This window comes from Triplophysa dalaica, chromosome 12 (assembly GCF_015846415.1).
Source record: "Triplophysa dalaica isolate WHDGS20190420 chromosome 12, ASM1584641v1, whole genome shotgun sequence".
Taxonomy (NCBI): Eukaryota; Metazoa; Chordata; class Actinopteri; order Cypriniformes; family Nemacheilidae; genus Triplophysa; species Triplophysa dalaica.
In genome coordinates, this window is record NC_079553.1 from 21601399 (window position 1) to 21613867 (window position 12469).

Here is a 12469-nt window from a genome sequence, read left to right on the forward strand (position 1 = left end):
GCTGTGAGAGATTAATTTACATTGTAACACATATATTGTTTCGTATCAATGACAATATTTATTGACTGGCACAAAAATTCACTCAAATGTTTGAAAACAGAATCTAAGTCAATATAGCACTAAGTGTAAAATGACTTTTAAATGTAATGCTGTGCTCCAGTTTGTCTGGATAAACATGACTTTTGGTCGGCACGTTAATACAACAATCCACAAATTTGTTATATGACAAATAAACCGCATTGACTCTAAAAGTAAACTGAGGTTATGAGATGCGCCATTTTCATTTTAGGACTGACAATATTTTCGTCTTTAACCTCAAAACCGCAATGTCTCACATTACGGACTTTTTTTTGAATGCTTTTTATCTGTAACTGATAGAGGATCTGACAACTCTTTTCTTGGCTGCTTACAAAGTCACAAACCTGTTCATCAAACTTTACTGAATATGCATGTAGCAGAGAAAGCTTCATTACAATATACAGAATCCCCTCTCATGGATTTTTATTCTTGATCACGTATCAATGTCAAGATAAAAACGAGTAAGATGATGATAATGCCTTCAGGTTGAATTTCAGCTCATCCATTATGTGTTCTCCAGAGGACCTGCTATGAATCTCTGCTTTGGGAAACATTTCATCATCTTGATCAATAGAAACGCCGATGCAGATATTATCAAAGAGCTATTATAGGTATAAACATCTTTGATAATACTGGTCTAATATTTTATGGGGGGGAAATGCACATTTAAAAATCACATTAAGCGCAGCCACCGAAAAATGTCTTGTTTTTGAGTTAATTGCCGTGGATTTTGTTGTTTTTATAGTTGTGCACTCAAGCATCCATTATGATTTTACAGGATTTATCACCTATCATAACTCTATGGGCAATAACATTTTAAACACGGTGGGGAATCTAAAGAAATTTGTCTTTGGAACAAACTTAACAGGAAAAAATGACGAGGGTCTCTCTTTTAAACATGAACATGAAACACTTTTGTATTTCTATAATCTACCTGAGGTGAGGTTGATTTCCGTGACGCCTTTCGCTGAAATATGTTTTCTTGTACAGACTCATTACCTGTTTAAACAATAATTGTTCTTACATCAGCCCATATTGTGTTGTAATGATCTGGATGAATCAAAAGCTATTCAGTTTCATTACATCCAACCCACATTGATTAGTCATCCACTCTGGAAACTCTCAATCAGGAGTTCAAATTACATATCATACGATTATGGTTTTGGTTTCCTGACCTTTAACCACACAGATATCAGCAGATAAAGTTTACGCCTCTCATGGACTGAAAGTTAAGCTTGATGTGGCAGATTTAAATCGGCGAGGATCACTTCTTTCCTTCTCACAACTTCATTCTGAACATTTTATTCATTAAGTTTGGGACATTTTCATGAGTATAACCAAACCCATTTCGCACACACACTGAGCTCAAGAAGTGCAAGTACATGGGCTTCACAACACTACTCACCACAGATGTCAATAAGTTTGGCTAATGATTTAAAGTTTCACACCCTGCAGCAGAAATCGAATGTACAGGTTGTGTCCGGTGTATTTAAATGTGTAGGCAAATAAGTCTTAGCACACCTACGTATGATCTATGATTGATCTTTATTTTATCTCATGCAATATCTACTTCAGTATTTTTGTGTTTACTCAAAACTGTCTTAAAAGGGTTAGAAGCACTAAACCATATGAATGACTACAATTCAATGCAGGAAGTACAAACTAAGAAGTCAAAGTCAAACTCTGCTTAAAAATAATCACAGGCTTTTCCATTGGGTATAGCAAAGAAATATTCTGAATCATTTCATTTATATACACAAACAAGACACGCAGGCGTGTAAAAAGAGACCACTTCCTGATTTTTAAATAGTTAAAATAGTCAAAAATAATCATTTTACCTAAACACATTTAATTCTCCCAAATTTTGCAAGTATATATATATTTGCATTTGTTTGCAGCAAACGAAAACTGTAGAAACGGGTGAAAATAACAGAAAAGATGCTCTGTATTTTTACAGACCTCAAATACGGCAAAGAAAACAAGTTCATATGTCTTGCATGCTTTTAGCCTTTCACATTGCTACACATCGCCAGTAAAATCACTGTGAACATATATTGTAAAATTCATTGCTCAGCTATAGAATGTGACATATTTAGTTGTTGTCAACGCTGTCAGCACATTCCAAAGGTTTCAAAAATGAGTCACAATCCAAATATGGATATTCGTTTTTTTACTCTTATTATGCAGATTTTTCTGTAAAACAAGACAAACAGAATAGAGCTGTGTAAAGATGGAAAGAAATGTAAAATACAAATACTGATTCAACTCTATATTACCACCTAGGACAGTTAATATATGTGATATACAATATTTTCCCAAGATTTGATAATGTTCCAAAGATAATATGAATTTATGAACAAAATCCTGAGGCTTAAATGTGAGAAACGAATTAAAATATTTCAAAGCAAGCATAGGTAAAACAACAGCATGTTTTGACTGTAGGCCAACATTTAGAAGTATAGTACATTTGCAATACATTTTAAATTAAATATGTATATATTAAGAATAACAAATAAATGTGTACTAGATCAAAAAAGTATATTACTATTTATAATCATAATCCCAATGCAGAAACAAATGAATGAGAAAACATTTCTGAATTAAGGGTCAACCATCGGGGCCACCAGACTTTGTTTGAGCTCTTTGTTTGTTTGTTGTTCCTGGATATCACATGTATACGTGGCGACCTGTTCAAACAACACAGGGTCATGAACCCCGGAACTTCTGAGAATAAATCACCTGCTCATTTGTTCACTCGCGTGAGAATGAGATGCAGGGTGTGTCCGCTAGAGGTCAGTAAAGTCTCTGTTTCTGTGAGCTCATCTGTCATGAACATTTCACATGAAAATCAACCACAGCAACACCCGACACCCCCAGACCATGATGTGAATAAATGTCCTGAAAATCTTTCCATCTGAGAGATTATGATGTACAGAAGCTCTCGACTCACAGACTGAAGCCTAAAAAAATAGATATTTGATTTAATACTTGAACTGAATGAAAAAGAGGATAGTTCACCCCAAAATGTTTATTATTTAATAATACACTCACCCCACATGCTATTTCAAACCCGTATGACTTTCTTTCTTTTGCAAAACACAAAATATATATTTTAAAGAGTCTTGATAACCAATCAACATTGACTTCCATGGTATGAAGGCAAAATCATTTCTGAAATATCTTCTTTTGTGTTCCACACATGAGGGTGAACAAGTGATGTCAGAATTTTCCTTTAAGGGTAAACGATCGCTTTAAACTTTTGAATCAATTTATGTGACATGTTAGATTTACATTGTAGCACATACTGTAATTCACCAAGAGATCCATCTGGTTCACATTAAACAGATTATGGTCAGATTGAAAGCAATAGACTTACTAAACTATATGGCTATTTTTAGTTATTTTCAGTTGGTACATTTAACCACGCCTTCATTATCAGATTGGTACAGCACGTCTTGTCCTGGACTTCTTCGAATCAGTTTCCAGACTGCAGCAAAATGTCAAATCTGAAGTGTTTATACATTCCCTTCATCCGCCTGTAAAACAGCCACAGCGTTTCTGTTACTTATTAAAAGCATTTACTGTCATGGAAATAGCTCATAAAATCTACGACCAGTCTTATGTAAGCATATTTATGAACCATCAGTATATGGGTCATTCTGTAATTATGGGACCTTTGCTTCCCCATCGGTGAATTTTTTTTTGCCATTTCTCACACTCAAATTGTTATGTTCACATGTCAGGTGTGGATTAATAATATATTTTTTAATCCAAAATCATTACACATGTCTATCTGGGAAAGCGTATAGGGAAGAGTTCACAAACTGCTTGAACATGCCTTCATTCCAGCATGACAGCGCAACTGTACACAAAGCAAGATATATGTATAGAAATGATTTACAGTGTGGAAAAACCTGAATACCTGCTCAAAGCTTAACCTTAATCTGATTGAACACTTCCGCAAATGCGTCAGCAAGCCAGACCCTATGGCAAACTGCACTTATGTTTCTTAGAGAGATACACACATACTGTAAATGAACATTGTATTTGATCATTTATGTCCTTTCTGACATTTCTTGTTTCTGAGATATTTTGAAGAATGTTGGTCACCAAAGAACTGCCCCCCATTGACTTCCATTGTACGAACAAGATCAGATAAGGGTTTTTAATGGCACGAGGGTGAATAAATGATGACAGAATTTTTAATTTTGGGTGAACTTCTTAACATTCAAGCTATCCAGCTATCAAACGCTCAGAAAACTACTATTCAAACAGCGCAAACTGCTTTAAGACTTAGACAAGCTTTACTTTTTTACAGTTTTGCATATTTGAAAATTAGTAAAAATATCTCCATGGAACCGTGAATAGAGCTTCCAGCCATCCATCTGCACTTATGAGGAGATCTAAAAATACTCTTTGTAGGGTCATTGAAAGTTTGGAGCGGTGAACCAAATAACTTGCTCAGCTAATTCTTAGTTTATGTGAAATTTGAAGCATCTATACAAATGAATAAATGTAAATGTGAATAAATGTGAAGTATACCGAGCATTAAAAATGTTATAATAAGGCTGTATTTGTTTACATTAGTAAATCCATTTGCCAACATGAACTAATTAATGTTTACAAATACAACCTTAATTGTAACCAAAATATTTGTATGTAGGAAACAAAAACAGCAAAACGTGAGTGCACAGCCAGACTTTGGAACAAAGGGTCATGCCCAAAAGACATTTAAACTGAGCAGGATCTGCTTTTCATCACCATGCGTATATTTGTCTCCTGTGTAACTTGACCATTGTGACCATTGTACTGCCAGTGCAAGTTGTTCTTCAATTCAGAATGCTTAAAATGTGGATTTTTTTATGAGTGCTAGTGTCTAATAATATAACTATTTATATTTTATTAATGTTAATATTAATTTGTATTCATATTTTATTGTACAATAATTGTATTAAATTAACGATTTGATGAATTTTGTTGTTTGTTCGTTTTATTAAATAAACAGTTTGTTGAATGGGTCCTGTAGTTTTGTCGCATTTAAAAAAACGTATGGTACAATGACATCTAGCGGTTGCGTTTGGTATCGCAGTTTAAAGTCAAAATATTTGAGAGACAAGATGAGTTAAGTAACGGTTCTTCTCGGTTTATTTGGTGGTCATCAGATATAATCTAAAGGCACTTTATTGTTTGTGAATGTGTACCGGAAGTTAAGGGCAGTCCACGAACGCGAGCATGCGCAACAGCGTTTGTTTATGTTGACACTTTAAAGGGGTCATTTGACTCGACTAAAACGAATGTTATGGTTTGCTTTAGATGTAATGTAATGTGTAAACACGATTTAAGGTTAAAACGCTGTATTTTCGACATACAGTGCATGTTTGTCTCTCCTCTGTGCTCCGCCTCTCTGAAACGCGATGATATTTTACAAAGCTCATCACTCTGAAAAGCGAGGTGTGCTATGATTGGCCAGGTAACTAGTGCGTAGTGATTGGTCGAATGCTGCACGGAAATATAACGCCTCTTACCATATTCGGAACATCAGGCTGCGACGGTACAATGAGATTTACAAGACCCGCCCACCTTACTTGCGTATACATTTGGGCGGTCTTAGTCAAATCATACCACAAAGTGACGTACATGCGTGGGGGTGTGGTTACACGAGGCGTTTCAGGCAGGTCTGGGTGAGCATTCGCTTTTAGATATAATGCATCTTTCGTTCTAACACACCAAAGACACAGAAAAATAAATATGACCCCTTTAAAGAGACGTAAAATACATGTGTATTTTTTATACATTTTTAAGAATTCCAACACAACTCAAATCAAGTCTGTAAAATCAAATAATAAACATCACATTTAGAATATGTGTATAATGTTGTAGCCTTAAGCTATGACCTAAAATCTAACAACTTAATTTTATAGAGAACTCCCCAAAGTAAATGACCTGAAGGCTAATCTTATCTCATCTGCTTTCGTGGAAACGAGCTTTTATTTTTTTTACCTTGGAGTTCATTCGGGTGTATGGGGCCTGGGGGGGTGGCACGGCATTCCCACCCCCGTTATCTGCCATTTGTTGCTATGATGACAGGGAGTGGCGAAGGTTCAGAACAACACCATGTTCTCAAAATCATCGAGCTCACGTTGCAGTGGCAAGTGTGAGAGCCGCGGTCCCTCCTCCCTCCGGTCGGCTAAAAGTGTGTCACTGGGTTAAAGTGAGTCAAGCGCGCACACGAGGAGGCGGAGCCGGTGACGGGACCGCGCGACAGAAGAACATTCAGTACCGAGAGCTTGTGCGCAGCGCGGGAGTTCCATTGTGACGCGGAAGATCAAACGCAGCTGCTTGGGAGTCAGAATGAAACCTTCGGCGATCTGATGAGACGTTGTGTGCAGTTCACATGAAGCATTGAATCGTCTTGACTTGAATTAACTGCGGGTTTTACGTAAAGCTGACAAGGAAATATTCGTGCCGAGTGAAATATATCAATTTACCGAGATTTTTCGAAAGAGGGAAATCTCTTAATATGGAGTCACCTAAACAAGGTAAGAGGCTTCATATGAAGACAAGTCTACTAATGACTTTTATTATGTAGGAAACGTAAACATGCGCGTGCTAAACGAAGCAAGCAGCGACATCGATTGATTGATGTTTAGCTTAAATGTTAACCTTCACCTTACGCTGGCGTGTTTAAAGCATTGAGAAACCATCGTTCGTTCGTGTAAAACTTGAATTTCGATACATGTTGCAAGAATTGGAGGATTTTTAACGAAAACATTACAAGTGAAGCGCTACGTAAATACCGTCCTTGAGCCAACCAAACAGATCGAGGATGTTAATAGCTTAAAATGTTATTTCAAATAAATGTTACCAAGTTGACACCAAACAGCGTAAAGATGTTACTAAAATAAGGCTTTAATATACGCGTTCATGTTCGCTATTGGTGATTTAAAGCACGTTTGCAGCCGGTGCACGAACTGATGTTTTCCATTGGTCGGACTGTATGTGGGTTAGGAGTGCCCGTGACGTCACGCGCCCCGAGTACTTCGAGTACTAGAACCCTCGAGCTCACATGGCTCGCGTTGCGTAGCCATGTGCATGTGTGTACTAGAAGTCGCGTCCGTTTCTCTGATTGGACGAGCGCGGCGTAACGTTTTCCTCGCCCGCTCTCCAATTGGTCCGGGGGCGTGTCCTTGCATAGATTAGCACGCTCGCCTGACGCGAGGCTCTCTGCAGTACCACGTGAGTGAAGCAGCAGGCATCTAGTGACCTAGATTTCTTCTCTGTACAAAACACGAGAGGTGCACGTGTGGGTGGATCTGCTTAAATAACCTCTCGTGTTCATTTTGACATACTTTTTTGTTTTGTCTCTCCTGGTATTTCAAATAAAGCTATTTGAAAACGAACATTAAACGAGTTTTATCATTTCTGACAGCGTATTCAAAATGATATTTGTATATATTAAGTGTTTGCATACTTTGAGATTGCGCAATATCATTATTTCTAAGGCCAACTGGTGTACTTACCTCAAGTGACTCCTTTTAATGACGATCTTAACATTCCATTCCTATAATACATATTGTTATTGCATTTTTTTCAATAAGACATTCATTGACAAAATAAATAATAGTCGGAGCTCACTCAAATTATGTAATGTAATTACCAATTATGTGAATAATAAAATGATGGTTGTTACTTTTAAAAATAAACTAATTCATTTCATAAACTACATTATGTAATAGCAATGCTTCTTTTAGTGCTGTACAGTATAAATGTTTTAAATGTAAATTTTTAATAACATTTATTTTATTCTAAGGAGGCGTGATCACCTACGTCTGCTCTTCAAGCGTCGCCTCCAGTCCAGAGCAGTGCATGATTGACAGCTCAAACAGCCATTCCCCAGCGTCCTCTCCGCCTCTGCCAACAAATCAGAGCCGTACCACAGATGTGCCCACCGCTAGACTGCTCTCAAAACACGCTCACCCGCGCGGGCACGCCTCTGAGAAGACGGCGCTCGCTGCTAAGAGTGGCATTACAAGTAAGTTGAATTCAAACATGAGTACTCCTTTACTTCTTACATAAGCAAACGGATTCCTAGATAGCAGCAAGAAAAATTCAATAGTTAAAGGCCATCAGTTTTCATTTTGATGTGACTTGAAATGCCTGATTGTACAATCTGTCAAGAAAAGCATGTTATTGTGATTTACTATAGTTTTGTCTGCGGTTTTATTGTTTAGACTAACTTTAAGATAAATTCTGTTTTCCAGAGCTTAATGGAATGGTGCTTTTATGCAAAGTGTGTGGAGATGTGGCCTCCGGCTTCCACTACGGCGTTCACGCCTGCGAGGGCTGCAAGGTAAGAAAACGGCTCCTCCAGGATACTTGAAAACATTTGGCCTGTGTTTTGTAACGCTCCACGTATGTGTGCCAGAAAATAAAATAATTGATTTCTATCTTACAGGGCTTCTTCAGAAGGAGCATCCAGCAGAATATTCAGTACAAGAAATGCCTGAAGACCGAAAGCTGCACCATCGTGCGAATAAACCGAAACCGCTGCCAGCAGTGCCGCTTCAAGAAGTGTTTATCCGTCGGGATGTCACGTGACGGTGAGTAGTGCGACTAACCTGGTTTCTCCTTGAGCGGTTTTGAGGGCGCTGTAGTTAAACGTCATCTTGTCTTTCAGCCGTGCGATTCGGACGGATTCCCAAGCGTGAGAAACAGCGCATGCTCCTGGAGATGCAGACGGCCATGAATAACATGATGAACAACAGTCAGCTGCAGTGCATGCTTCACGGCAGTCAGGCCGTAACGTGTGCCTTAGAAACCAGCCAGGTCGACTCGTCTTTGCCGTCACCGCCGGATTCCCCGCGGTCTGCCTCCGAACTCTCTCGGGACTCCGAGTCGGTCGTTCCCATGGACACGTCCATGAGTTCGGCATCGTCGTGTTCGTCTGACAGCGGGGAAGAAGACGTGTCAGGCAATGGACTTCAGCGTGGCGACCTGTTTGAGTACAAGCGGCCCGTGAGTCCGCCTCGCGTGGGGTCCGTCTCTCCGGCCAGCTCGGACACGTTGAGCACCAGCAGCAAGGACGAGGAACGGCTGCCGCGGGAATGCTGGAGCGTTGACAGTCAGAGACGGTCAGACTGCGAGAGGAACCTGAAGGACACGTCTGGGTTTTACAGGGAACATGTGACCGGGTACCACATGACCCAGCAGAGCAGTCAAAGCCCCTCAACAAACAGGCATTACCACCCGTACAATCGGAACAACATCAACGAGGTTCAGAGAGGAGGATACAGAAGGCATCTGGTTAGTGACCTTTTGCTTACTAAAGAGATCTGTGTGTATTAATAATAGCTGCAGCTTGAGGAAAAGGCTTCTTGGCTCTCTTCCCCAACTTTGTTAGATGCCTTGCTGTCTATGTGACTGATTTAAAACACTACATAGGCAACAACACTGTCATTAAACCGGTTAGATTTGATCCCACAGTTGATTGCCTCTCTATCACCATCTCTGTTTGAAGCATATAATTGCAGGTTACTTTGTACGTTTTTTGTGTAGTTAAAAATGTTCTGATTTCAACTTAAATATACATCTATAATATGCAATATATAACACAAATAAATATGAAATGTTCGACTTGTAATTATTTTTATTTTATTGTCCATACTAATTTCTATTAAACAAAGCTTATCTAAACTATGCAGCCACATTATAGGTACTTTCCTGTTCTAGACTAAAAAAAATTATCATGAAAAAATACATTAAATTAATTACATTAACTGGCTTTAAAGTTGTTGCAGAGTTAGTTATATTTTCAATTTATTCATATTTGGAATTAGCTTATATTTTTCTATTTTTAGTAGTCATGTGAGTTTTGATTTTAGTTTAGCAATTTTGTTATCTACTTATTTTTATAAATTTTCTAGTTTTAGGATTTATTTATTTTCTTTTGCTAACTTTTTCAATTTATTGCTGAGGCAACAGTTCTAATTTTCAACTTTCAAAAGAATATTTAGCCTTATTTTATTTCATTCCGATGAACAGAATTGTTTTAATTAAAGCTTAATTTTTAGTAAATTATAATAACCTTTATCTGTTGATATCTTCTCAGGTATGTCCTATGAACTTTTCACCCTTTGTGGACCCCTGCAAGCCCGGTCATGAAATCTGGGAAGAGTTTTCCAAGTGTTTCATCCCCGCTGTAAGAGAAGTGGTGGAATTCGCGAAGCGCATCCACGGTTTCCAGGACCTCTCCCAACACGACCAGGTCAACCTCCTCAAGGCAGGAACTTTCGAGGTGATGACACGAACGTCTGTAACATTTAAAAATAAGAAAAGAAAATCTCTGCACAGATTCTAACATTCTCTCTTTCATTCTTAGGTGTTGATGGTGCGCTTTGTGTCTCTGTTTGATGTGAAAGAGCGGACCGTGACCTTTCTCAGCGGGAGGAAGTACAGCATGGATCTGCTGCATTCTCTGGGCACCGGAGAGCTTCTCACCTGCATGTTTGAGTTCAGCGAGAAACTCACGGCCCTGCAGCTCAACGAGGAAGAAATGAGTCTCTTCACGGCCGTGGTTCTGGTGTCTGCAGGTAAACCCGTCTCACCGTTTACTACAAATAATGCTTTAATGCATCAAACGCATGTTTTGACACAATGTCGTTTTCCCGCGCAGACCGATCGGCCATTGAGAACGTGAGCGCCGTGGAGGCCCTGCAGGAGACTTTGATCAGAGCTTTGAGGAACCTGATCATGACGAACCACTCGAACGAAGCTGCTGTCTTCACCAAACTCCTCTTGAAGCTTCCCGAGCTGAGGTCGCTCAACAACATGCATTCAGAAGAGCTGCTGGCCTTTCAAATCCAACCATAAACCAAAACGTGCTTCCTCCACTTTCCAACTTCGGTTGTAATTGTACTCTTGAATGTATTTAACATGCATTTTTTACTCGACAGATTTAGCAAACAAGTGTTTTTAATAGAAATCCGCCCAGTTTTTGTGATTAAAGACGCTTTGCATACGGAAACTGTAGTCTTATTAGCTGTACCGATGTAGGTCGCCATTCAGGCGGAGAGAGTATATTAGATATTTAATTTGTTCAAACATTGTAATTATTTGTTATGCACAAGCAAAGTCTACTTCCACGTTTGTCGGTAAACACTAGACTCCATTCTTTTGAAGAATTATTTCGTCTGTCGATCACGTGCAATAGCTGCTGATGCATGGCTATTGGTATAAGAGCAGCTCTATTTCGTATCTTGTCCGAGACATTTCGTCTTTAAAATGTTTGATCATGTGTTGCTTATTTACATTTCTGATTTTCTTCTGAATGTATGTCTGTTGCTAGCGGCGACTAGCAGATGCATGTCTGCATCATTCGAACCTGTATGACAGGGCCAATGCTTTTGCACGCGGTGTTGAGGAACAGATTGAAACCGCAGCGTTGCACGCACGTTCAACGACACCATAATTACGGTGCACGGGCGGAGAACATCTGCTTACCAATTGTAATTTATGAGCGGTGTCACTTTAAATGGCAGGAGGACGATATTTTACCTTCATTGCTGTCGTTTTTATATAGACCACGTACAGAGAGATGTTATATGTCTTCCATTACGCAGTTGGAAATGTGTATAGTTAAAGTGAATAAAGTATGAAAAGAGATGGAATTTTATTTATGGATGTTTGTACAGATGTTTTTGGATTGCCTTATCATTCTTTGCCACATCTACAGACACGGGAACATATTTTTCTCAACAATAAACGCATTTTATCAGAGCAGGGAAACTATATTAAAATCCCATTTTTTGGGGATACACTTCTGGACTCTATGCATATGGATACAGCTTGACAATATTGTCATTTCTTAGCCTTTATTCAACATGAGATTACGTGATATTTCCTTGTTAAGATTTGTTGTCCATGTTTTTGTTTCCTAAAATAACAGTGCAGTATGTATAGTTGTGTATATCTATTTGAAATCTATCAATATAAAGTAAATCAATAAATATTTACTTGCCGTTTTATCGTCGTGTCTCTTCATTGTGTCTTTCAAGGTTACAAGTCGATGTGTATGGTTCTGTCTTTCCTCACTAGGCTGTTATGTGTAAAATTGAATATGAAAACATGGAAAAGACGCTGCTGTTTTCTTTAGGAAAAGCATGTGAAACTATATATGAATTGTGCCATGAAAAAAAAGAAGACGGGACAGTTGCAATTATTTCTAAATATATTAAAGTGTGTAAAGTGCTATGGTCATCATGAAAAATGAACTGAAGAACACTGGGTTCAAAAGTCTGAGACCACAAGTAAACAACAACTTAAGATTTGACAGTTTGACGATTGATTTCTTTAGTTAGTATGAGTATAACCAGTTACGGTGTAACCATACACA

General features: G+C 38.5%; 1 protein-coding gene across 2 annotated transcripts; it reads left to right on the forward strand.

Moving 5' to 3' along the window:
• The first annotated feature begins 6375 nt into the window (after positions 1–6375).
• On the forward strand, positions 6376–12101 carry nr1d2a (nuclear receptor subfamily 1, group D, member 2a). Of its 2 annotated transcripts, none has more exons than XM_056761937.1 (8): positions 6376–6617; positions 7892–8110; positions 8340–8428; positions 8534–8678; positions 8756–9381; positions 10187–10372; positions 10457–10667; positions 10751–12101. In XM_056761937.1, the coding sequence occupies exons 1-8, from the start codon at positions 6599–6601 to the stop codon at positions 10945–10947; spliced, it is 1692 nt and encodes a 563-aa protein (XP_056617915.1). In that variant the 5' UTR covers positions 6376–6598; the 3' UTR covers positions 10948–12101. The 2 variants fall into 2 exon arrangements, with proteins under 2 accessions (XP_056617915.1, XP_056617914.1); XM_056761936.1 differs by having other exon boundaries at positions 6378–6617; positions 7889–8110.
• The last annotated feature ends 368 nt before the right edge of the window (positions 12102–12469 follow it).

What these genes read in the sequence shown, in the direction of transcription:
- nr1d2a (XM_056761936.1), top strand. An exon ending in CGTCGGGATGTCACGTGACG is followed by an intron (nt 8,679 to 8,755) that starts GTGAGTAGTGCG and finishes CTTGTCTTTCAG; the next exon opens with CCGTGCGATTCGGACGGATT. An exon ending in CGTGGTTCTGGTGTCTGCAG is followed by an intron (nt 10,668 to 10,750) that starts GTAAACCCGTCT and finishes TTTCCCGCGCAG; the next exon opens with ACCGATCGGCCATTGAGAAC.